Source organism: Musa acuminata, chromosome BXJ1-11 (genome assembly GCF_036884655.1).
Source record: "Musa acuminata AAA Group cultivar baxijiao chromosome BXJ1-11, Cavendish_Baxijiao_AAA, whole genome shotgun sequence".
NCBI lineage: Eukaryota > Viridiplantae > Streptophyta > Magnoliopsida > Zingiberales > Musaceae > Musa > Musa acuminata.
Window position 1 is genome coordinate 25318926 of NC_088337.1, and position 26047 is coordinate 25344972.

Here is a 26047-nt window from a genome sequence, read left to right on the forward strand (position 1 = left end):
AAATTAGAATTCTCAATTTCATAACGGTAAAATTGTAAATATGTTGATAGGACATATATATCGGTTATGAAATTTGTAAAGGGCAGAATTGTAATTTGATAAAACCTAGCCTCGAAAGCAAAACCGTAAATATATAAAAAAAATCCTACTACCTTTGTCGCCCGTGCGTGGTCGTCGCTTAGGTGCGGCCTACTCGCGCACGGCTATTACTTGTGCACGTCTCCTGCTTACGCACGGTCGTTGCTCGGGGACGGCTTACCTGTGCACGACCACCGTCTGTGCGCGGCTGCCCGGCGGCCACCACTTGTGCATGACTCCTGCTTGCACGTGGCCGCTGCTTGGGCATGGCCTACCCATGCACGGCCGCCACCGGTCCTGTTTGCCTTCGTGCAGTCGTTGCATAGACACGGGGTCTGCCCGCATGCGGCCGCCGCATGGGCATTGTGATGCCCGCTTATGATTGCCACTTGCTATGCTGCGGCATGTTGCCTAGTGTAGCCTCTACCACCAGCAGATTCGCTGGTTGTACGCAGTAAGGTCGACAGCGACCATTGGAGAATAGGGATGATTCAAGCTTTGTAAACAAAAATAATATATCTAATATATTTTATCTCAAGAACCTAGGCTTTGATACCGATTGTAAGCATAAAAATATGTAATATGTTATATTAAATATGAAAATAATCTTTTATGCCAAGATTGAAATCAAATAATTAGATCTAGTTTAACGATGCATATCTTTTGTTGTCATCTGAAAAGAGATCTTTGTTTGATCTACAAATATATTATTTTTAGATCCAAAATCACTATGAATCCGTAAAGAGAACTAGATCCTTCTTCTCTCTTCTTATCCTCTCTTCTTATCCTTTCACAGGACCACTTAGATTGATGGTTAGGGAGAAGAGTTGAGAGTGATACTTTAATCTATGCTATTCTTCTTATTCGGTCCTTAGAGATCCTGTGTATTTATATGCGAGAGCAGAGGATCTAAGATAAATTATTATGTAAGTTCTCTCATTAAAGTTATCCCATAAAAAATCCTACTTTTAAGTTCTATTGACCAATATATATCATCACAATCCAATTAGTAATATTATAAAGGCACAAAATCTAACACTTATTTTAACTCTCGTACAACTTTCAAATCTGGTTGTTTGCTTGTAAATTACATCTTAGTGACCTGTTTAGTTGAGATCTATCCATTAGTGATTCCTTTATTTCGAGATTCCTTTATTTCGAGATTGAGATAGTGACTATTGTTCTAATAGGCATAAATGGGTTAAGGTAATAGTATCTATAACAGCAAGAACAACAAACAGGCTGGCATGTGGTGTCCCTACTATTTGCATTTTAGGATCTAATTAAGTCCTTTTAGGTCTATTCTTGCGTTACTAATACTAGTTGGCTTACTTGGTCTAATTAACATCTCCTTTGGGCATAATCATATCATCTTTGGTTGATTCCGTGGCTTCATCTTACAACATCCAATTCTTTTCATAAGAAAAATATATTTTATACCTTATTACATCTTTTATACTTGTTGACAATCCAACACTAATCATAAAGCATGAGTGACATAATCACCGAATCAATTGGTCGAATCGCATGTTCAATTAAAATATATAATTAAAATATATACAATAATTTTAAATTAATAAAAATTTATAATACTAAAATTAATAAAAAAAATTAAATAATCTAAAACAAATTAGAATAAAACTGTATTCGTATAGAATATCATAAAAATAATAATATAAATCAAATATTATAAACATAGACTTTTATCTAGATTAAACAACTCGTAACATAATATAATCTAAAATAAATATTCATTGATACAAAAGAGAGTTTATCCAACATAACAAGTGGATGAGAGAGACTACTGTGTTGGTCAGGTAATTCTAATTCATGTAATATTATTAAGGTCTTTATCAACCAAGCTAACTAATATATTCCACATTTAATCTTTTCCTTTTTGACAAAGTAAAGCTTCATTCACATCCTTAACTCATCAAATAAAGTTACTTCTAATACAACATTTCCCTAACTATTGAACATAATATTCGAACCATCTTCTCAAAATGTACTTCAAAGTTAGCATCTATCCCACAACAAATTGAAACCGTTCACAAACATGAGGTCGATGCACCATTAGATGTTTATAACCAACTACGGTAAATTTGATTGCTTGATAATGAACCCCTACATCCTAACAACATGCTTAATTCCATATGTGTTGCAAAGTTAGTGACATTACTGCTATTTCTAGACTCCAATAACAAATGCCTTCTCGCTAGTATGAATCAAACAGCACCTATTAACTCCTTGCGAACTCGCCTTTAAAACATTTTCTCATGCCAAAGGAGACATCAAAGGAACCGAGAAGGACTAGGAAGAAGCCCTGTGCTCTTGCTTCAGCTCTCTACAGCTGCTCTTACGCACTGCTCGGTTGACAAGGAAGATGGAAAGCTTGTTGTTGCATCGAATTCTACCTTTCGCCTTCGGCATCTTAGGTGACCACCAAGTTCTTGGATCAAACCTGTCAACTCCGTCACTGATTGCTACTTGACCATAATAATTTGCAGGCAACATCGTCTCATTGATGGTTTTTCTTTCCCCAATGTAAGTATTAGAAGCTCCCAAGTCGGTCTGATTCATCCTTGATTCCCTGCTGGACTCATGTCTCTCGTCGATCGTCACAGTCTCACGTTCTACCGGATTTATCGGAACAAATCAACAGGAGAATTCCAATCGATGCCATATGTTTTCTCTTTATTCAGCTGCAGTTTGTGGATCTATTATGCTCTCGTCAAAACTCACTCGGTCCCCCTCATCACCAACAACGCATTCGAATGCCTCATCGAGGCCGCCTACATCACCATGTACCTCATCTACGCCACGAAGAAGGCTAGGGTTTGTGACTACTATTTGCATCCTCGGTGCATATATCTACGATAACATGTGCTAAAAATGCATGTCTTGCGGGATCTTGAGTCGCAGATCTTCACCATCCGAGTCTTCGTCCTGGTGAACGTGGTGGCTTTTGCTGCGATCCTTCTCCTCACTCAACCATTGATTACTGGTACTAAACGTGTGACGGTACTTGGATGGATCTGTGTCGCCTTCTCGCTTAGCGTCTATGCCGCTCCATTGGGCATCATGGTAACAACAGTACTACAATCTCTCTCTCTCTCTCTCTCTCTCTCTCTCTCTCTGTATCGCGCGCGCGCTCATGTCCCATTGTGCGAATTCAAATGTTCAGATGCGTGTTATCCGCACAAGGAGTGTGGAGTGTATGCCATTCAACATACCGCTGTTCCACATGCTGAGCGCGATTGCATGGTTTGGCTACGGCCTGTTTACCGACGACGTATACGTTGAGGTAAACCATCGCAAACACGACGCATGCGGAAGTCGGTCTTCTGTTCTTACGTTCCTGTTTTCATGGCGAACACATGCATGCAGCTCCCTAACGTTCCAGGGTTCGTGATTGGAGTCGGACAAATGGTGCTCTACGCGATATATAGGAAGAAGAGCGGTGCTGTGGTGGACGCGGCCGAGCACGAAGTCAAAGTGGCGCTGCCGACGCCGAGCCCAGCTTCGGTGCGACAGCACATCGTCAGGATTGCGGAGCACGTGGTCAGGATGGTGGAACTGGACCCGACCCTGGATTTAGAGCCTCAGGCTATCGCCGGCGAGAATGATCGCGAGAAGAAGAAGAAGATCGACGTGGCGGAGCCGCCCCTAATTTCAACTCCAGAGTTGGACAACCACGACGACAGGAAGAAGAAGGCGAAGGAGGAGAACGACATGGGTGTGAAGAAGCCAAGGATAGTGGTGGAGCACATCATCAACATCCGTGAGCTGATATCAGTAGTAGCTTAAGAGGAGGAGAAGCAGGCGAAGGACAGATATACCATGGACAGATATACCATGTGAGCTGAGAAGGGGCGTGAGAGTAGTTCATTGTGAGCCATGATCTCGCAACGAAGCCGTTCCCATTCCTCGCCTTTAGTTCCTATCATAGGAGGTTTATATCGATTTATATGAAGTGCGAATTCCATAATTCCATTTAGCTTTTCCCTATATTTATATTAAGATCTTTATATTTAAAAATATTTAGAAAAATAAAATATTTAATCCGATTGGTTTAACAAAATCTCTTTATTTCTAATCCTACAAAATTTACTTTTTAGTTAATTATCACTCATTGAAGTGACAAATCCATCCTTAAGATGAATCAATTATCACTCCACTCCTTCACGTATAAAATTTATGATATTATAACGTAAATAAATTTATTATATTTTTTTAGACCTCCATCAAATATATAGTTTAATCCAAAACAACAAGTGGCTTCAGAACTTAAAAGTAAATCAACTCATATGCTAGAATAAGATTCATATTTCATTAATTTAAAAACTTTTGTCATTTATAATATTTTTTAATAAACTTATAACATTTTAAGAAACATAAATCCATTCAAAAACATTATAATCTAAGAACTGGACTGATTCGACTGATGCATAAGGTGTATGAGAAAGAAGAATTACACTTCATGGATGATTATGGCAAAGAAGTGACACATATGAAAAAAAAATATCTCTCAGAAAAAACCAAAAAAAGAGAAACTCTTCTCGAAAATTCACCCCCTTAAAGAATTAGATGTGTATTACCGTTAACTCGAGTTCAAGTATTTTTAAAAGAATTATGCTCAATAAATTAATATCTCTTTCATCTAACGAGGAAACCAACATTAATTAGTTATCTTATACATAGAGCAGTCGACATATTCTGCTCACTTTCACCAGCAAAATGCTGTTTATGGCCATGACATTGTCGTAGGAATGTTGTTTTGCTGTATTCTTCGATGATGGGTGTCGTTAGAATAATAAGATCCACAAATGCACTAAATGATGCACGCAGAAACCTTGTCTCCACTGCTTCAAAGTGCCTGTGTTAACAGGCAAAAGAATAATAAGTCTCGAAAAAGAGACATTCAGCCAAAATAGACACAAAACTTACACTAGAAGTTTTCCATCCAAAATGGACATCTGCCTCTTAACCTTGTCAGGCTGCAGCTGCAAGTAAAAGCAAAAGAGACAAATTCACAAATTTATCAGCATACTGGTCTCAGTCTTCATCTCTCTATACATATATATTTATATATGTATAGAGAGAGAGAGAGAGAGAGAGAGAGAGAGAGAGAGAGAGAGAGAGAGAGAGAGAGAGATAGTCATCTTCTATATCTAGGTATATAATGGATGACAAGGAAATTAACAAGAGCTAGCTTTTATGAACCTCCTTATAGCATATATAATGTTCACATGTTCCTTCGATCCATAATCAACTTCAAAGTCAGTACTGACCAAAATGCTAGTAACTGAAAAATGTAGAACCATTTACAATAAGAATGAAAATCACATGTAGAAATATACATTAAAATCTATAATAAATAGAAGGCAAAGCTTGAATGTAAGCAAAACCAGAAATGAATATTCCCAAATAGTGGGCTAACAAAAAGGCTGAGAAGTTTTCTACAGCCACTTCACTAAATGGAAACATTCATGTGTGGGACAAAAACAAAACAAATAACCGGGCCTGGTATGCAATCATGTAATTGATGCAACCATTGAAGGAAGGCAGAAGAAAGAGCCAATAAGCATACATCCACCAAATGCTACTATCTTATTCATGAAATTCCTGCTTTGAACAAGATAGAGCTGCTGCACATGTAATGTTTTACCAGCATCCACAATATTTATTTCAATCCATAAAAACAAGAGTTTTGTTCTTACTAGGGAATTATTAATGCTACAACCTTTCTATTTGTCACGTAAAATTTGTGTTATAAAATTTCTGAAGTTTTCTATCCAATTAGAAAAAAATATTGGGCAATTAGACAAGGTAAGTCCATATTTCTTCTTGGTTCTTCCCAAAGGAAGGTTATAACTGCATAATAATCAGTGAAGTCATCCAGAATCTACTTCAACAATAATTTCTTAATCATACTCGCTTATAATCAAAATGGGATTCCTCATAATGTTCATGTTTCACGCATAGATGCCAATTTAGGACCATTCAATGGAAAACGAACGCCATCCAGTCTCTAGAAGCTAAAATATAAAAGCAACTCCATTCATAAATCAAAACCCTTGTTTGGCTAAAAAATCGCAGAGATTCTATCTCGAAACCACTGGAGTCTCCGTGAAACAGTAAAGGTTGCAACTTTTCGGTGGAAAACCCCCAGAAATGATATTATACATGTAGGACAGCGGGCAAATCCGTCATTTAAATCGGGTAAAAGATGCCACACGTTCCACGTTATCGCCGGAAAGAAACTAGTTATATCAACAGCAAGTAGGACAAGAGACGGAATGGAGAACTCACCATCTAAATTCCCACCCGGAAGAAGAGAGGGATCCGAAGTCGGCGTTGGCTCCGGTGTCGCAGACCATCGGATCCACCGATGGCGGTCACCGACTGGGGCGACGGGGATTACGAATTAGGGTCTAAGAGGGCGCCCGGCTGCGCCATTGAGAGGGACGAGATTAAGTGGGGGGTAGCGGGTTAGCGGCTTTAGATCCGTACCAGGCCGAATGGGTTGACGGGTTTGCCCCTTTTCACGTGGAACGCACCCGCCTCTGCCATTTGATATTACTGATTTGCCCTCCAAACTTAACCAGATGTCCAATACGCTAACCGTCTAGTGTCTATGTAATTAACGCTGACCCTTCCGAAACTGACTATTCCGGTTTCCTAAAAGCAGCCAACAAAAACGAACCGAAAAGTTTTAATTTGATTTCGATTTAAACCGTTATTTTTTTATTTTTCAATTGAAAATAATATATATATATATATATATATATATATATTATTTTAAACTTTAAAATTTGAATGTATAATGAGTGTAATAGCATAAAGAAACAATGAGTAAATATTTTTTGGTCAAAAGTTTGAAATAAATTATAATTTTTTTTCGTAAAAAATATGTACAATATGAGTAAGAGCAGTAGGAAGAACACATTAATAGCGGGATTTAAAGCGTTTTTTATAATCATCAATAAAAAAGACTTTTTTTAACCAGAATTAAAAAAATAAATGTTTAACTAAAATAAGTCTAACTAATTTCTTCATAATTATTTTAATAAAAAATAAAAATAGGGTTAGAGGGATAACCAGAAATTTGTGTTTGATTTTTTTTTTTATCGACTCTAGATTATGTTGATATGACCCGACAATTATAATTGGATCATATACCCTTCATTATTTCTTAATAATCAATATTATAGTTTAACCAATATCAAATGCACCAGTTCTGGATTGATGTCCTAATTTTGAGTTCCCAATTGACGTAATTGAAATCAGTTGCATCATATTTTAATATCTAGAATCTTAATCAAACACGAAAATAATCAATTGCATCAGCTGACCTTTTGCATGATCAATTTGCAAAATTGATTGAACCCAATTGACGTAAATTAAGCTCAGGATGATCACGATTGAATCTTTGGACCTAAATGACTCGTGTATAACACTCAACCCATGCAGCAGCTGTCGTCGTCTACCTCCCCAATTATGTGCGCCAACAACCTTTTTCCATGGATCATTTTGACCTCTCTTGTCCAAGTGCAATGCCTGTACATAGCTTTGAAGATACGGCAATCTCAACAACATCTTTCACCACTGCTCGATCGCCATTTACAGGTCAAGTAGGCTGAAACGTCATAATCCAGCACTAGCAATCAGTATACAGCAGCTGCATGTCTTCACTTGGAATGATGGAAAGTGTCCGGTGGCTCGCTCGGTATACTTTCTATGATGGCGACAACTTCCACAGAAGCATTTCATCGAGCACCATGAAGTCACTTTATGGACTCGACTGTGGATAGTCTCTGCAACATGGAACGCGTTGTAGAGCCAGGAAGAGTTGACTTCTTCATTGAGGCTCCTCCGTCGTGGTCTCGTCGGCACAAAGCCGAAGTAGGAGGAGCATGTGACGGCCACTTTGCATCATTCCTCTACCATATATGTTGCTCCAGGCATGGCAAGACTGTTGTCGGCTCGTTACAGATCGGTCATTTCGTCAAACACATAGGAACCGATGGAGAAGGACTCGCTGGAGTTGACAAAGAGCTCAAAGATTAGGACGCCCCCAAGTGCTATTGGCTCACCGGGGTTGACCATCGATCTCGGTGGGCGTAAAAGTCTCTTCTTCCATTGCCCGCACCTCTCCCCAAACATTGTGATCGACAGCACAGCCAACATCTCCCACTCCATATATTGCCACTGACATCTCTTGCTCAGCATCTTCGTCTCTCACCATGACTTCCAGCTAAACAAATCCTCACTCATGAGCAGATTTGCTTCTTCTTCTGCATCATCTCGACACATTCTGCATCAGCTAAGTCATGAGTAATCTGAGCCTCCCAAGAGCCATGATGATGTTTCATCAAGTTTACGACAGAGGTTAATAGCATAAGCTTCCAAGAGTTGGTTCTTTCCCCCTCACTCCGAGTGATCATAACAACAACAGAGTAATAGTCGGAGGAGTTGATCCTTCTTGTGAAGCTTTCTTTGCATGGAAATGGTTGGAGGAGATGGCAAAGAGAAGAGGGCGAAGGGGCTGATACTGAAGACCTTGGAACGGTGCCGGTCGATGGCCGGCCAGCGCAGAGGAGGAAGGCAGGAAGCGCCGCCGGAGGGGTGCTTCGCGGTGTACGTCGGGCCAGACAGGGAGCGGTTCGTGATCCGAACCGAGTGCGTGAACCACCCTCGCTTCAGGGTGCTGCTGGAGGAGGCGGAGATGGAGTTCGGCTACTCCAACTCCGGCCCTCTCGAGCTCCCATGCCATGTAGAGGTCTTCCATGAGGTCTTGTGGGAGATGGAACAGGAGGCGGTGGAGTCGTCTTGGTGCATCTTCGGCAGAGGAGGAGGAGGAGGAGGAGGACATGGCGGATATCGTTCTTTGAGGTCGGTCAACCGATGAAACATGCTACGTGCTCTTTGCTTCCTTGTTCATGTCTGAGGACACGCAGACTTCGATCTGCATGTCAATCTCTTTCCAAAGTATAATAACTGTGTTACGAGTTCTTGAGTTACAACTCGGTCTTCTTCTACACACAAGGATTCTTGTCTGCTTGATCACTTCTACTTGTAGAGTGATGTAGCTTGCAAGCATAGCCATCTGTGCCTACTGCAGACTTCTTCCTTTGAACTTACTGCAAGTGCTGTGCTTCTAAGAACTTGGTGAAATCAAATTTGAAAGAGATTATTATGATGTAAGAAGAAGACAAACAAAAAAAGGGGAATTCCCAAGCTTTTTTTGGTTGGCAGTAACTGGAGCAGCAGCAGCACTTGGAGACAGGAAGGGTTAATGGATTGGAACAATAGCTAGAAATATCACAGCTTTGTTGGTTTGTCCTTGGGGGAATCTCCACTGTTCATTGTAGTATTAGATGCTCCAACAAAGCCTGTGTAGTATCTCATAGAGAACTTTGGGGGACACGGATGAGATTGCAATCAAATCAGAGGAATAAATACTGAAGTCCATCAAGATCAATAGATAAAGCTAAACTCAAGATTTAGAGTTCATCAATAGTAAAAGAAAAGATGTAAAGAAGCAAAGGATTTATAACTACAATCCATTCATGCATTTGCCAAATAGAAAATTTATAGTATGATATGTTGGTAGTAAGACTTGACAACAAACATCCAATAGTGCATTTCACAAGACATATCGAGTAGTAATAAGAAAAATGTTGATTGATTGCTAATAGGATGAAAAGATTTCGAATTGATAAGACAAAAGATAGCATGAACTCAACATGTTATGTACTCCCAAATTTGAATCCTGCTTTTGTCTATATGTATCATCAGATGAACTGTGCTTCTGTCATTGTGGAAGCAGGAAATTAGTCTTTCATGATAGTTAGAGGTTGCAACTCTCAAGCTGTTTCTTACCAACTATGTTACTAGATATTTACAAGTAAAATAGATGTACTGAAACACACATGTTGGTGATATATTGGACTTTACTTTCCCTGAATCAGCTACACCCTAATATTTCTGTTCATACAATACTTGTGTCAGTTTTCTTATAGTTTCATCCATAATAAATGCTTAATCATTATCTGGACATGTGATACATGTCTCCATAACATGTAATACATATCTCCATAATCAGAACCAGGTTTTGCACTACCTGACCAAAGTATGCAGACTCATTCTCTGTGATGAAGGGTCAGCAAGAGTTGTCACAATCTTAAGTTTGGCTTTCAAACATATTACTGCATTCATCACATTTATTGAACAAATAAATAGTTGAGAATCCTAGATGCTGTGGGCAATGCACAATCTCACATGAAAGGCCACTTTCTAATTGTACATACTTCTAAATTCTGACAGAAGTATCAATCACATTAATAAGAGGGAGAGGTTACTCAATAGACTTGAGAGTTGCATTAAAATTAAAAGAAAATAAAAAAACTGTTCTTTCTGATGCTGGCTCAAAATTAATATTATTGATAAACACAACAAACATGTATGAAAAAAGAAGTAAGAATTCCCTTAATTAAGAAATGCAGAACACTTGCAATAATGGCATTCTTGTTTCTCAGAAATTTGGAAAGAAGAGACACAATTGTTCAATCATAGCTTGGCTCCAAAAATGTTTATGATAATCAAAAAACACTGATGAAGGTTTACAGTAAACTGTCGAACAATGAAGTAGCAAGAGCAAGCTGAACATGATTTCATAATCAACTTAAACACTGATAAATCAAAGCCTTTCAAGGTCGAAAATATGTAGTGTAAGACTTGAGAAACACCTGATATGCCTCAAGGCTCCAACTCGTACTATAGACCTTTTAAACTTGTCAATTCAAAGCTAATTATCTATTATTAAGTTTCCAGGACGTGTTCATTCACCATCATTCTAGTGTTCTCCCTTTAAAAGAGATATATACAAATGGGTCATTGCTAATCATTCTTGTAAAAATGTTTTGGCTTCAAGATCACCGAACCAAACTTTTAGCAGAATGTCCTGTAATATACATACAACACCCAAACACAACCAACCTGAACATAAGAGGATCTTCATAAGGTTAAAAGAAATGAAAAAAAAAGAACATAAGTTTTTAGTTATTCTGCAAGTGAAATTATAGGCAAAAACAGCATGGTATAGGACAATTCGAAGAAAAAAAAGAACCATAATCTCAAACAGCACTTGGAGTACATACTCCAAAACTTTTACCTAATTGCTGGCCTAATCTGGATCAAGAATTGTGTTAGTAGGAAATTCTGTTGTCACAACTCAGTACAAACTGGTTTCCAAGGTTACTTGCATTCATTTTCCTGAGTGATCGCAATTCAATTGTCTCGAACATGCTCGTTAATTTTAGTTTTCTTCAATTGAAGGTTTTCAGAAATTAAGTTTACAAGCTCATACATTTCTTTCCCAATGCTAGGATTTCTTATATATTCGAAACATTCTCAAGGATCTGATGTTTCATGGTGTCTCACTCAGCTTGGCCATTGTCTTGGAAAAATCACATGAATGTTCTACCTAGATGACTGTTTTTTCTTCTTTCTTTTCCTTTCTTGGAGCGAGGGTAAGAGAGGACTTGTTCCATCTAAACAACCTAATTTTTATTGCCCTGATTAAACGGCTTATGCTTGATCACAGCTTACTTTGTTCAGGTCTTGTAGTGTACTGCCAAATCTAGGATGCCAGCTATCTAATTACCCACCAAATGCAGTGCCACAAGCTTGTAGAACTTTGCAGCTGTTGCAATATCATAATGTCAATAGGCTATAACAAACTTTCATAGTAAAACATGACCAGCCAAACTAGTGAGGCAATGGCCAAATTAACTTGATCTGGCTGAGCTTGAATTAACTGGTGCCTAGACAGATCAGCCATTGGGTAATGTATGTGACCAACACTTTGCCAGCAAGCCTTGACACCATGATAAGTTTGCTCCTTTGCCACTAGTGTGCCATGGCTCAGGTCCCAGAAGAGCTATCCTGACCACCCTAGATGTATTGGTGGGAACCTCATGTATGGGGTGTATTTTTTTTGTGAAAAAAATATATCTCTAACAAGAAAAGTTTTGAAAATTTAATTACATCTGGACATTTTGGAATGGTTAGTGTTAATAGTCTTTGTAGGGCTAAGGCCAATTTCATGCCTAACTGACAACCAGCTTGATCCTAAAAATTATCCTCTCTCTCTATTCTTCAGTTTTCTACTCTAGATAAGTTCTAATAAAGGAGAATGGAATGTTGTCCATCCATATTAATCTGTTGAAAACCAAACAGGCTAAAGATACAAAATCCAGACCTAAAGGCAATTAAAAAGATAAAAAGAACAATCAGAAATCAAACCACAAACATGTCCAGACACCATCATTATAATAGAAGGAACCAACAAAAGTGAAGGATTGGAATATTATTAATCAGCATGAAGTAGTTAATCCAGGAAAGTGTTTCTATTTCTAAGACCAAATTGACCTTAGCACCTCCAGTATTCACAGAAATAATAAAAGAACAGATGTCAAAGCAATTTTTGATTATGGCAGAAACTGTTAAAGCTGAGTATAGATTAAACCATGGAGAATGATCCTTCCTATAATGAGCATAGATTATAATGGTTGTTCTTTTTTGTCCCCTTGTATCTAAATGGATAGGGTTCTCGCTGTGCCTCAAGGTAATGTACAATCATTGATGTATGCCAAGTAGAATGTGAAGGCACTATGTTCCTTAACCAGACTACCCCTTCATGTACAAGTGGTAGATCTGTACATAGATCTAGTAGTAGTTCATAAGATACTTGGAAAGGTTGAGTAAGCATTTCATGCCTAAGTTGTAGGAAACAATTTGGTATAATACATGTACAGTATTCTAAGACTGAAATATTACATTTTGAATTGTGTACTGGCCAAAGATAACATAACACAATGACAGATTTGGTTCCACTAGTATCTCATAACTTAATCACAATCCTAGTGTTCATATCTGTATTATTCAGCCAAGACGTGGCCCAATATTGAAATTAACAATTGGAAATAACACAAATAAAGAATGATCTCTGAAGACCACTTGATATCCAATAAGTCATAAGATTGCTAATATAACATGTGAACTCAAAACAAAGAAGTCTTGGGACAGGTAAAAGGTAAAAAAGAAAAGGGAACTGTACTTCATGTCATTAATCGGCTAGATGCAAAATGTCTCTCATTTTACACCTTCATATGGATGTAAAAGTCGAGCAACGAAAAGGTTAAACTTTCCGAAATCATGTCGACAAAGTCCCTGTTTGTTTCCTCTCTTGCATTTTACTCCTTTTAGAGGATATACTGAAACATCATAGGAATTGGACATAAAATTTATAATTCAGTAGGAAATATCGCATGTTTTCAAACATGTCACAAAAGATGATGAATGTAAATGGACTGATTTATTGGCCTACATTTAACTACACTTTTCTCTGGTTTTTGACATGAAGTTCATATTACTCCCTAGCCAATCATATAAAAAAAAATTACCAGATTTTTTGGCAAAATTAACTCTCAGATTATTATCAATTTGAGATCAAGGAAGCAGAACAATTAAATAAGGACAGAGGTGTTATAGCATAATTCTCTGTAATGGAATCAGGATTCTGAATGACTGATCCGAAATCCACAAGCCAAAATATTGAGGTTCATTCATTAACTACCAAAATTTCATGTTTGAGCAGAATGTCATGTGCATTTCTAGCATCAGTCTTATACCTGATTCACACATTGTGTATAGACTATTTAGCAGTGTCACTAGACAACCGAAAATTACTCAGCATGCCAACAGTGGTACACAAATAAATGTAATAATGTTGATATTTATTTCTTATAGAACAAGGCAATCACAAATCAGGTTCCTAAAAGGATAAATCATCAGATACAGCTAAAATCTTAATAACACACCTCAACATAAAAATGACATGAAGTTTCATCGCAGCATATCCACCTCTGCAAAGATAGGACTCCATGCTCCACATCCATTGCCACATTGTTCCTGTCCCATTCTGATCATGTAACTCGCTCGAATGAAAAAAAGAGAGGGAGGAATACCAGAATTGGGAAACCACAATGGAGGTTGCAGAGAAGGGAGCAGGCAGAACCAACCACCCATCATCAAGTTCCTCAATGACTTGAATCCTCTTGGCAACTCTCTTCATGTTACAAATCGGAATCACACACCAAAGAAACAAACCAAACGACGTAATGGAAACAAGCTTTGCTATTCTCTCCAGCTGAAGATGGTAAATTCCATCTAGCTATCCTCCAAATTTTCATTTGAGAGTTCTCCGACACTACTCCGACTCATCTGAATCATCCTCTGCTGAGAAGACTCGTTCTTGTTGTTGCTGCTGCTGCTCCTGGTCATGCAACTGTCCACTCCCACCAGAACCTGCTGCAGCCCTGCCATACCCAATCTGCGGATAAAATTGGTTCAACGTTTGTGGATTCAGCACTCCAACATGCCCATCCTGTGAGAGCCCAAGCTCCAGCCCCGGCAGCTGCTGCCCATGTGCGGCCAGCATCGATGCGAAGCTCATCGGACCCATGTTGGCACCGGGCAAGTCCAGCCCGTGCATCCCCATTCTCTGCATGAAGCTGCCCATCGACCCATCGACACCGCCTGCAGTTGCAAGACTCGAGCTCGATGCGGCTGCCGACCCAGAGTGCAGGAATCCGGAATCAAGCACGCCAGGCGGCAGCAGAAAGCCCGGGAGGGGCCGGCCAAAGTTCGCAGCCCCCAGCATGGCCCAATTAGGCCGCACAGCGGGCCCCGCCCCCTGACTCAGCTCGTCGAGCTTGGGATGGAGACCGGCGGAGACGGTGGCGCCGGGGCGGGACAGGGAGCCAGCTGCGGCGGCGGAGGCAAGGGCTGAGGCGGGGATGGTGCCGGTGCCGGTGGCGGCGATGATCGAGGGCTCCGCCTGCTGAAGGAGCCACTGGATGGTCTCCCCATCGGACTTGTGGCCTAATTCTCTGGTGAGCTGAAAGATCCTGGCGGCGCAGAGCGCGGGCATCCGGATCCTCCTCCCTCTGCCTTCAACTTTGGTGTGCCTGTCCTTGTTGGAGCTCCTCTTGGGCGCAAGCTGCTTCCTTGGCTCATCTTTCTCCGCCGCCACCGCCTGTGACCCTGTGGAAGGCGCAAGGTCTCTGCTTTCCGGTGCGGCAGAGGCTGTGGTGGGTTCACTTTTGTGCGGGTGCGGGAGGCCCAGCGCCTGGTGGAACTTGGGAGATGAGTCTCTAAGATCCATGAGGCAGAAGGAGACGGAGGAACTCTGGGATTCCGGGGAGTTGACGGAAGGGATGAAGGTGAGGAGGAAGGTGGGAAGACTATGCTACCATGTTTGGTCACAGGGAATCAGATTGGAGTTGAAGGGTCCAAAGAGAACGAAGAACATGCACAGGGCTGAGACCAAAAAGATTCCCACTTTTACAGTTTACTGTCTCATCTTGAGCTTTCTTTTAACAGTCAACAGTATCACTTTGGCTGAGGGGGGGAAAAAGGGTGGGAGAAGAGGAGTGGGCAAGGCATGAACGATCAGCACCCATCATAAATAATCTGCAAGATTTATGGTCAGCTTTGGATTCTAACACAGTCCATCGTTTCCTGCCAACTCTTTTTCTCCGATAAAACAAAAAAAGTCAAACATTACTCCCCGAGATTAAATTATAAGTTTACATCTTCTCAAATAAATTTTAATTTTAATAATTTTCCCTTTATCTCTCTATATTTATTAGAGAGAAAGATTTTTTTATACTTAAATTCCTCGTCTTCTAAAGAACATTGTTGTTCAAACAATTTAAATCATATTAGGATTTCAAGAACACTTTCTCTGTAAATTGCTAATCTTCTCCGTGTTTGGCAATGGAAATGATGGGAGCTTAAGAGTACTTTACTGTAGGTGGATGCCTACCATATGACAACACTTCCCTCAAAGTTTTCTCCCATGATCAGCGCTGGGCTCCTTTCCTAACACCGAAAGCCAACTCCAAGAAAATGACATCTAATCCTCACATATTCTCTTCCCTGAGCACTTTGAAAGTGATTTTATTCCTATTTTATTCCTGTGAGTTATCTTCCATGTCCACCTGTGTGATTGTCATTGTCAGAGAAGAACTCGAAAGAACAGGCCGTCCACACTTCTGCTGTATTATTAAGGAGATAGGCACAGAAAAGAGAACAAGAAACAGTTGGTCTATCGTATAAGAGAAGCGAAATGGGGAGAACAGAATAAATCCAATTTCTTTTATTTTTCTCTCAGAAAACTGAGAGGAATAGTGCTTAATATGGTAAATCATGCTGGCAATTGAATTCTGCAATTGTTGAAATCCATCGAACATTCCTATTGAGTTCTCATACTTCATCTCTTCATCCGAGATCTATTCTCGTTCATTTCAACTGCTTTCATTTCCTAGAGTCGATCTATGTTTTAAATTATGCACCATCATCATTTCTGATCTAAACAGAGAAAATGGTACATCATTGAACACTTCAAAAGAAAAAGGAAAAATAATCTCTCGCATTCAGTTTGTAAAAAATTAATCGATTCTTTTCGCATCATAGTGACCGCGAAAGAGATAGCAATAACCATATTCTTTGAATCTCCTTCAACTTGCAAAAATACTTAAGCACCAGAGTTGATCTCGACAATGATGGTAGAGATTAGTTGTGTGTTCAGTGGTGATCGATGTATTGATCGAATTTATTGTAATATTTTTAAAACCATAGCCAAAGTTTTTGTTTATATGTTTTTAAATCTAATAAGCATTTATTGTAATATTTTAATTGATTTCATCTTTCTATAAATAGTTAATGGATTACAAACTTTTCAATTGTTTTATAATTCTTATTCAAAATAGTTCAGTTGATAACACACTGATATGCAATAAAAAAAAAATTGATTTAAGAGTATAAGATAATTATACCATGCAGCATGAGTTTTTTCACTAGTTAACATAAATTATTAGCTATGAAAACCTAAATCCCATCACAAAACCTTGTAGTAATTTAACTTTTATTTATTCCTATAGCTATTCCTCAAGACACCATTTTTCCTTTAGCTATTCCTACAAATCCAGATATGAAAGCTGTCACTACTATTATCATCTGTCATGTTAGCAACAAGAATTCCTCTCTTTTCTTTTCTTTTCTCTTGTTGCATGTTTTTCTATGAAGCTATGTCTTTTTACATGCAAGTGTTTCCATGCTGTCCTCGTTACCTTTCTTTATTTGGGTGTACTCCTTAGGAAACTTTCCTCAAGCTAGATTGATTATAGCTATTACGATTTTGTGGTGTAGCAATATACTACTTGTATGTCCAAACTACATGGGACATTATGGGAGTCACTATAGTTCTCTCCTGCTCTTTTATATACTCTCTCTCCTGACAGTCATTAGCCCCACAAATGAGATTAATGGCAGGAGACATCATCCCAATGACCTTTCGGATTGACTTGGTCCAGTGTAGGAACATTGTCTCCTAGTTGGAGACATCATCCTCTGTGACCTAATCAATGTGATCTTGATACTTTCTGATGGAGTTGTGTTGAGATGTATGTTCTATGTTCCTAGTTCACACAGTTGGACTGGACTGCACTGGTGTTTTTCTCCAGGATCAAGTGGATTCAACCTCAAATCAAGTGTACCAATCTAAAGAACAAGTTGCTCAGAACAAGAACAAAAGTTGATGGAAAATTTTGAACTATTAGTCAGTCATATGGTTATTATTATGGGCTATGAGAAGCTGCAGTTTTTGGTTCATGTAATCAAGCAAGGAAAGCTCAAAATCATATAATATCTTCAATAGCAGCCTTTTAGAATCATGAGGACACATTTATTATTTTGAAATGATGTTTCAAAATGATACGACAAATCAACTCAATTGGGATGAAATAATAATAAGTCGTAGTTATGGTGGATCATAGTGATTTCTTTGAGTCCATTTACTTGTTATAACAGGCCTTTAAAACTTATTTAACAAATGAAAAACATTTATTGCATTATAGTCTGAATGCTAATGATCAGATCATTGCATAGATCAATATCAAGTCCACAAGCTGAACAGGGTGAGGAGGATGGCTTCGAGGAAGACGAGAAAGACTGCATGATGTGTAGATCTCAGAGAAGAACATACAATCTCTTCATGGTAGTTTTATGGATGATGATGATATAGACAGATGGTAAGTGGGAAACTTATGTGATGGATATGGAAAATCCAACTATGAAGGCTCAAATGGAATCCTGATGTAGAATCCATGCGAAAGGCATTGAAACATTCATCCATTTCTCTTGAGTTGAGTTACAAGTGAAGTTTTGTTTCTGGGGACTCAATGCATCTGTTCTTGTTTCATGTGTATGTGTATACTTACTTGTTTCTCGTAAATGATTTATCACTAATTGGTGATTGCTTTATCATATGTGTTATCATTGAGACTAAACTATACAGAAGAAACGTGTGTTTTGCAATTAACAAATATGAAATCAAAATGAAAAGAAAGGAAGGATGCAATGAAGTTGTCGATTAGACAAGAAACGATGGAGATAAAGCTGGAGTTCATGAGAAGTATCACTCCCAAGTGCTTGGATACCACCATGCTTCTAATATCACATAGAACTCGATAAGATTATCTTTTCAGACTTTTGGAATTATTTATGTCACAACCCCGAAGTAGAGGACATGACGATTCTGGAGATGGTCATGAGCTAAACTATTTCAAGTCTGATTATTATTATTATTATTATTATTATTATTATTATTATTATTATTATTATTATTATTATTATTATTATTATTATTATTATTATTATTATTTACATCACATAATTGAAAAGTTATCTACGTTAAAATCAGAATAATGATAAATATTATATTTAAAGATTAACATGGTACAAAAATATAAAAAGATAATTACATCAAAAGAAATTATCTAATATCGATAATTTTAAGTGTCCCCTCAATATAACATACATGAATCACTAAGATACACCCCCAACCACATTAGAATAAGAATAATGATAAATATTATATTTAAAGATTAACATAGTACAAGAATATAAAAAGATAATTACATCAAGAGAGTTATCTAACAGTTTCAAGTACCCCTTAATATAGAATCCTTTCATACATACATGGATCACTAAGATGCACTCCCAACCCTAAATAAATCGTAATTACTTCGATAAGTTATTTGTGGTGATAGGAAAGAGGTGAGAATTTAAATAAAACACCCAATAAGGAAACATACCTCCTTCATACGGCAAGGAAGCAAAATGACAATTTGAAGCACATCAATGATAAAATACATGCATCAAGCTTTAAACATATTAACATTATCAATAATGCATCAATCAGAACAACACGTGTATTTTGCACAAAAATAAATCAATATGCATGAGACTAAAATGTGTTTGTGTTTAAATGTCGATGCATCTTATGTTATTTATTTTTTTATATTATATTTATAACATATATATATTTTTAAAAAATATAATGATTAGACAATTAGAATCATCCTATCTCACGAATAACATCCTTGATGAATTAAAAATCATCCTACGTGTCGTGTTGAGTCATGAGTTCATCACCTAAGAATATATTTCTCGTAGGATCATAATATATTACTCATGAAAATCATTATATGAAATATTTATTTTAAATTTTTTAATTGATTGAAATTTAACTCTTTCTGGGTTTTACACAACAAATAAAAGAATGATTCTATACCTTTATGGAGGTATGTGGTTCGAAGGATATAACTAGATACTCTTTATATGTGGTTGTAAGGTGTTTGATACAAATTCGTGAGCACTATATATTAAAAATGCTAAAAGTAAAAAAGTGATCTTGGGGAAAAAAACATGTGAAAAAGTAAGACTCCAAAAGACAACATAAGAAACATATATTTTAGCCTTTAAACATTCATAAAATAAAAAAAAATCTAAAATTTATAATTCGTTTTATTAAATAAAATGTATAACAAATTTTTTGAGTTTGCAAAATGAAAATAATGCTAATAATCTTGACAAAACTCAAAATATCTAAAAATTAGAATAAAAAAATTAATATTTTTAAAATAAATTTCTTAGTCTCATACTATATATATACAATGGGCGTTGTTGCCATATTTTTAATAATTAAATTATTTTATGAATAAAGAAACTAACAGAAGTGACATATTAGGAAAAGCATCATTTTGAAAAGGAATTAAAATGATATTTTCACCTTAATGGTTTGTTTGGGGATAAACTTTTTCTTCACTTTTTTTTTTTGTCTCGCGTTGGATAAATATAGGTCATTGTGATTTAAGAGTGCATTATAATTAAAGGAAATGAGGCGAAAACGAAGGTTGAATCTCATTGAACTGAAGCCAGATGAAATTAATATGACCGATAGGAATTTCATAGAAATTATTTTCTCTAATCTTTCTTGAACAAAACATTTTGATTATAATTTTCCTGAAATGAAACTGATGTTTATGGGAGTGTGGAGGGACGAAGCTGAGCTCCACGAGTCTGTCGACTGCCCTACATCTTCCCACGTGAATTCCACATGTCACTACAGCATGAACAGAAACAACGAGAGGACGACGACGCTGCATCCGCAAAGCGTCGGAAGAAACCCGCCCCCCGCCACCTTCTCCTACGTGTCTGCGCCGATCTCGCGGCCTCGCCGTGCTGTCGTCATCGTTGTCGCATCGCCCATGGCGGTGACCGCCCACGAGCCGAACGCCACGAGACGCTTTCCCACTTCGCCTCCGCCGTGCTGTGTTTGCCGCTGTCATCTGTAATTTCGGAATAAATTCATTAAAAAAATAATTTTATATTTTTATATTGAATAAAATATCTGCACAGTATGGATATTACCGACAAGTTTAGCATCGCGAACTTTCCGGAGACAGCCAAGCATCTTTCAACCAAATGTTATCACATGAGGAACTCGAAAGAAGAGGAGAGGGATGGATTCATCGTCGAACCATTCATATTAGGTTTATATGCAGTCACATGACGAAGAGATGAACTGTTTCAGAAGGACAGCAGATGTGGGGTTCCGACAAGTGAAGGAGGGGAAGAGGCGACGTGCCGGAGCAGGTCCTCGTTCTACACACCGGTGCAGCAAATAAACAACATGGAAGTAAAAAAATGTTATGACCCCCGTAAGAGGCATCGCACGTTTACGCCACGTAACGGGAGGTGAAGGGTTAGGGCAGTCAGGCCACTGCAGTCATGCCAGGCGTGCACCCAGCAATCCCGGCCTTCTGCGTGTCTACGCCGGGCTGCACCGCCCAATGGAGGCGGGAGCCTTTCCCCGAGACGAACATCTGGGCGCCGCCCTGCCACCGCCGCCTTCATCGTCGTCATCATCACCGTCATTCCGTTCCTCCGCCTCGGTCTCTCCGGTTTTGTCCCTTCCTCCTGCCGCCTGATAAAAAGAGGAGCGACGCAGCATCAACGACACAGTGGAAGGATCGAAGGTTGGTAGATGGAGAAGCTGGCGTTATCATGTGAGTTCTCTACATGCTCTTTCATGAGTTTTCTAGATGAAACGAGTTGCTTTTAACTAATCATGCATATATTATTGTCTCAGTTCTCTCTCTGTGGATAAAGGCTTGTAAAGGTAAATAAAGGAAAGATATGGCCATGGAAAGGAAGTCCCTACAAATGTTCAGATAGGTTTATTGACTTCATCCCAAGAATATTACCAGGATAATTTTTTATATATAGAAAATTGTAGTGCAATTGGATTGTGATTTAGTATATGCTAATTTTGAGCAGGAAATATGTATTACTAGAGATGTATGTATGCATACCTCCTCCTGAAGCTGGTTTAGTGAACCCGTCGTTAGTTGTGTCTGCAAGATCACAAAGTTGATGGATTAGCAATAGGGTTGAATCATCACAGGAGATGTGAAGCAAGCAATTTAGATGTCTTTGGTTATAGCAAGCCTCCAAAATAATCTATCAGGTTCAAATGATTGAACCGTGTGCATGCATCAAAGAAACAGCTGAGTTTGATATGATAGTAGTTGCTAGCACTGTAATTTTAGTTGACATGATTATACTAGAGCAAACGTGATTTAACATTTTTTATTCGGAGACAGATGGATACAAATGTTATGCCGGTGTTGTAAGAGTTGGATAGTTCTTAACCTTTCTTGATCTTGTCCATTGTAGTGCGTCAGACAAATCTTTCTCCAATTTACAAAGGTTATCAGCATTTAATTGTGAGAAAATTGTTTTGCGAAGTCTGCAAAGAAAAAAAAAAATCAGTGGAAGCTTTATGAGAGACTCTTGTTTTAGGTATGATAAAAGTCAGATTATAACCTTTTACCGATTTCCTGTAATTTCATATCAGCCGCTGGATGACCAAATTCTTCATGTTTCTGTAAAAATCATGGTACAAGTTACTTCAATAATATTAACAAGAAATATAACAAGTTTCCTTGATATAAAGTAATCAACATCTTTCAGCAGAAAAGATGCATAAGAAAGTGAAATCAAGGATCGATTCAATTGTTAAGTCCAAAGGCATCTATTGTAATGTTTGCTTGATCATTGTTGTGATACACATCTACGAGTACATGTATGATCATTGTTTGGATGTAGGAAAAATATCCTAAGAAAGAGTACGAGTCCATTAGTGCCAGAATCATGGAAGATGCTACATCGGTTGGAACAGGGAAAGGGTTTTGATGATGGACCTTGCATAACTTGAGTTTGATTTCTTAGAGAGTCTTCGTATGAAATATAGCCAACATAAAGGCATAGTATGAAAGAACCGGCAAGAAATGGATTTATTCCTTTAAAACATGTTCTAGAAATTAAAGACCATCTCTGTTGCCAAAGTTGTTGCTCGAATGGTTTTGAATATGGAGCAAATCTTGGACTTCTTTTTTTCGCTTCATTTTAATTTGTAATCAGGGAAAATAAATCATATTTGAGAAGTGATCGAGCAACAAAAAAATACATGAAAATATAACAAAGAACTGATTAACCTCTGGAGAAGAAAAAAGGAAAAAAAGAAGAGAACAAATAAGGGACATTACAATTATATTTATAGTTTTAGGTGAAAACTATGAGATAGAGTGTTAAGCCAGACATAAGCTCACCATAGAACTTTTGCTCTCACAACTTATTGAACTTTAGCCTGACCCGTAATCTTGTCAAGGATATAAATGGCATGTTTAAGGTCTAGATGTAGTTCAAGTCTCTCATGTATACTGTGAATGTAACATGGCTGCTTTCGAAGGTTGTTTTGTCTGGAAGAGTTGTTATCTTAATAATCCGATTAGAAGTTTGATGTCTGATGCCGAAGGCGTAGGTGTAACTTCTTTTTGAAAAAAAAACAAGTTTCAGAATAATATATCTTGACAATACATGCCAACAGTACAAGAAAATAATAGATCAATTTCTAAGAACAGGTAATATGAAAAAATGATAGCAAGAAAAGAAACATATCATTTATAAAGGCATAACATGTTGCACTTCAGATTGCACCATTGAGTCCGGTTAGAATAAATACTAAATTAGAAACATTTATTATGCATGACCAAAAAAAATAAGGAGAATTGGCATACGCCAATATCAAGTCTCTTAATGATGTGACTTAGACTAATTTCAGGAGAAGGAAGAAATCATCCATCGATGAGCAGCGCATATTTGATGCAAGTTCACTAGGACTACATATTAACAATTCATGATACATGCATAATTAGAAATATAAATCAGGACAAACATATAGACAAAGACCGAAGAGCATATTCTTGTTGGAAATGCTTTGTAATGACACTTCATAAATAGGTCGAGGTAATTGAAAGAAACCAAAATTCCTAGTAGATCAATCTATTGAAAGAGGTGGAACTAATAAAAACAAAAACACCCTCTCTCTTTAAACTATCCTTGTCAAGTGGTGATTCACAACCATGTCTCAATTCCATTAAGATTCCTTTTTGCCATTTTATATATCAAGACAAATTGTAATGTGTCATGCATAAGTGATACAAAGTTGAGACAGTCTTCAGATTTGTGTATGTATATATTTGTGATGCAAGAGTAATACAACTTGTCTTTATTCAACTTGCCCTGTAAGTAAAATTATAAGATGGTCTTTTATTGATCTAGATTCCTAGAATTCCTAGAATCATCCTGATTAGTTGAAGATGGTGATTTTAAGATTACTATCGATTTTTGAAAAGAAAAAAAAGAGAAGAAACTCTCTGTTGCACTCATACACACCTGTATACATTATTTCATGATGCTTCAGGATCAAACATGGCTTTTTAAGTGATGATAAACTCCTTTCCTATTCCTAATTAGTAATTCGTACCGAGCCTAGTCTTACTGGTTCTATTGTGTCTTTTAGACAACGAGTGAAACAAACTTTTTGAAACACCTGACACTTTGAATGGAGTTGTGCAATGCATCAGATGTTGATGACATTTATCTCAAATTAGGAACCTGATGAGTGATATGTGCAACCACTAACTCGAGAACGAAGTTGTGAACTTGACCAATTAATTGTCAAAGTCATGTTGATATGCCAAATACTGAGCACCTGCCAGTTACATGTATCGCATACATAAAAAATTGGTGGCACACACTGTGTTATGCCCCCATAAAAAATAGCATGCCAAATACATTGTTTTGATAGATCAGGTCTGGATAAAGAAAAAAATGTCAGGTTGGTAATTTTTCTACTTTACATTTAAACATTTCTTATGAACTCATGCTTTAGTTGAAGGCTGATATAATTTCTAGAAATATGATAGACAATGAAACATGCGAAAAAGTTTCACCTGCATATTGTCATCAGACTTGTTCACATCTCCTGCTGCATTCGAAAATTTCCGGTAACGTTCTACTGTTTTCTCCATGCTGAATTCAACATAAAATGGTTAGTCTCCAATTGTACCGCCCAAGAAAACTGTTGTGGCAACTGGCAACTGGCAACTGGCAACAAACAAGTTATATGGTTCATCCTCACTCTCAAGAGAGATAAGTACAGATGTGTAATAAAATCTAAGCATTTGAATGACCAAGTAGTAACATTGTTTCCTTTGCAAGATTTCCAAGGATTCAAGGAGAGTATGTGGATATGCTTGAAGAGAGGTATGTTATGTGGACATTGTCGAGGTTTTATGATCTCTGGAATAATAACATTCAATACTGCAAGTAACATTAGTTTGTTACACTGCTATTCATATTAACACTTTTTCTTTTCTTGATCAGGGTATGATGAGTGAAGGCCATTTGCCATGACAAAATAAGGGTGTATCATTCAAATAATTTAAAGAATGATCAAGAAGCAGATAAATTCATCATCAGACAAGGGTGAATATATTTAGATATACAAAGTTGTGAAAGAAAGGCAATAAAATGTAGTGTGTTAGACGCAAGAAGAAAGAACAGTCATCTGGCCCAAACAAAAAGCTAAATGCTAACAGGCCAAATCACAGCAAAAATTTCAGGAGGACAGCTACAAATTATATTTCGTCGTATAACATTCCAACAAGATAAAGGTATGGGGAACCATATAGAACACTTTGTTCATGTTTGTTATTTTCTATATCTATATATTTGTTTTTTCCATTTCCTGTATTGCAAGTTCTTAGTAATTGTTTTTGCCTGCATAAACTATGTAAACTTTATATCTGTTAAAACTATCTAACCTATTGACTTACTTGACACTAAACTTAGGAAACAGCATCACATTTCATTTTATTGATCCTCTCAGGATTATTTGCTACTATGTTGCTTTTCTGAAATACTTGAACCTTTAATATGTCAAAATACTACATAAAGGGATGAAATATGAATTAGCATTATATCCTACCTGTTCTACCTCTTTATAATCCTCATGCTAAGCAGTGACATGCTTCATCAGTATCATGTTTGATGATATTAGTCTATATATGCCAAAGTATCCATTTTATCTATAGGAACCATTTTACAGTAGTTTTAGTCTTCTCTTATTTTATAGTTAATGGCTTGA

The 26047-nt window shown here is 37.5% G+C and overlaps 4 protein-coding genes and 2 long non-coding RNA genes across 6 annotated transcripts in view; 3 read left to right on the forward strand and 3 right to left on the reverse strand.

Moving 5' to 3' along the window:
• Positions 1-2679: 2679 nt before the first annotated feature.
• On the forward strand, positions 2680-3885 carry LOC103971577 (bidirectional sugar transporter N3-like). Its single transcript, XM_009385634.2, has 4 exons — positions 2680-2913; positions 3001-3162; positions 3263-3382; positions 3466-3885. Exons 1-4 carry the CDS (start codon positions 2680-2682, stop codon positions 3883-3885), a joined length of 936 nt encoding a protein of 311 aa, XP_009383909.2.
• An 829-nt stretch (positions 3886-4714) lies between these two features.
• LOC135596624 (uncharacterized) lies at positions 4715-6542 on the reverse strand. The gene is made up of 3 exons (XR_010480981.1): positions 6391-6542; positions 5026-5081; positions 4715-4954 (listed from the first exon to the last, which is right to left on the reverse strand). It is a non-coding gene; the product is annotated as an uncharacterized LOC135596624 (long non-coding RNA).
• A 2045-nt stretch (positions 6543-8587) lies between these two features.
• LOC135596465 (auxin-responsive protein SAUR71-like) lies at positions 8588-8989 on the forward strand. Its single transcript, XM_065088509.1, has one exon. The coding sequence runs from the start codon at positions 8588-8590 to the stop codon at positions 8987-8989; it is 402 nt and encodes a 133-aa protein (XP_064944581.1).
• A 4874-nt stretch (positions 8990-13863) lies between these two features.
• LOC103971545 (transcription factor TCP20) lies at positions 13864-15561 on the reverse strand. Its single transcript, XM_009385591.3, has one exon. The coding sequence runs from the start codon at positions 15308-15310 to the stop codon at positions 14354-14356; it is 957 nt and encodes a 318-aa protein (XP_009383866.2). The 5' UTR covers positions 15311-15561; the 3' UTR covers positions 13864-14353.
• Positions 15562-21015: 5454 nt separating this feature from the next.
• The window catches only part of LOC135597358 (MADS-box transcription factor 51-like), a 38099-nt gene continuing 33067 nt past the window's right edge, over positions 21016-26047 (reverse strand). Inside the window, exons 2-6 of the mRNA XM_065090202.1 lie at positions 24852-24930; positions 22381-22439; positions 22207-22303; positions 21867-21908; positions 21016-21478 (exon numbers count right to left, since the gene is read on the reverse strand). Coding sequence (XP_064946274.1) covers positions 21323-21478; positions 21867-21908; positions 22207-22303; positions 22381-22439; positions 24852-24930 — 433 coding nt within the window. The 3' untranslated portion in view covers positions 21016-21322. The remainder of the gene's footprint in view (positions 21479-21866; positions 21909-22206; positions 22304-22380; positions 22440-24851; positions 24931-26047) is intronic.
• On the forward strand, positions 21422-21784 carry LOC135597359 (uncharacterized). Its single transcript, XR_010481231.1, has 2 exons — positions 21422-21560; positions 21644-21784. It is a non-coding gene; the product is annotated as an uncharacterized LOC135597359 (long non-coding RNA).

What these genes read in the sequence shown, in the direction of transcription:
- LOC103971545 (XM_009385591.3), bottom strand. Translation starts at nt 15,310, where the DNA reads ATGGATCTTAGAGACTCATCTCCCAAGTTCCACCAGGCGCTGGGCCTC.
- LOC135596465 (XM_065088509.1), top strand. Translation starts at nt 8,588, where the DNA reads ATGGTTGGAGGAGATGGCAAAGAGAAGAGGGCGAAGGGGCTGATACTG.
- LOC103971577 (XM_009385634.2), top strand. Translation starts at nt 2,680, where the DNA reads ATGTCTCTCGTCGATCGTCACAGTCTCACGTTCTACCGGATTTATCGG. An exon ending in ACGCCACGAAGAAGGCTAGG is followed by an intron (nt 2,914 to 3,000) that starts GTTTGTGACTAC and finishes CTTGAGTCGCAG; the next exon opens with ATCTTCACCATCCGAGTCTT. An exon ending in CCGCTCCATTGGGCATCATG is followed by an intron (nt 3,163 to 3,262) that starts GTAACAACAGTA and finishes TCAAATGTTCAG; the next exon opens with ATGCGTGTTATCCGCACAAG.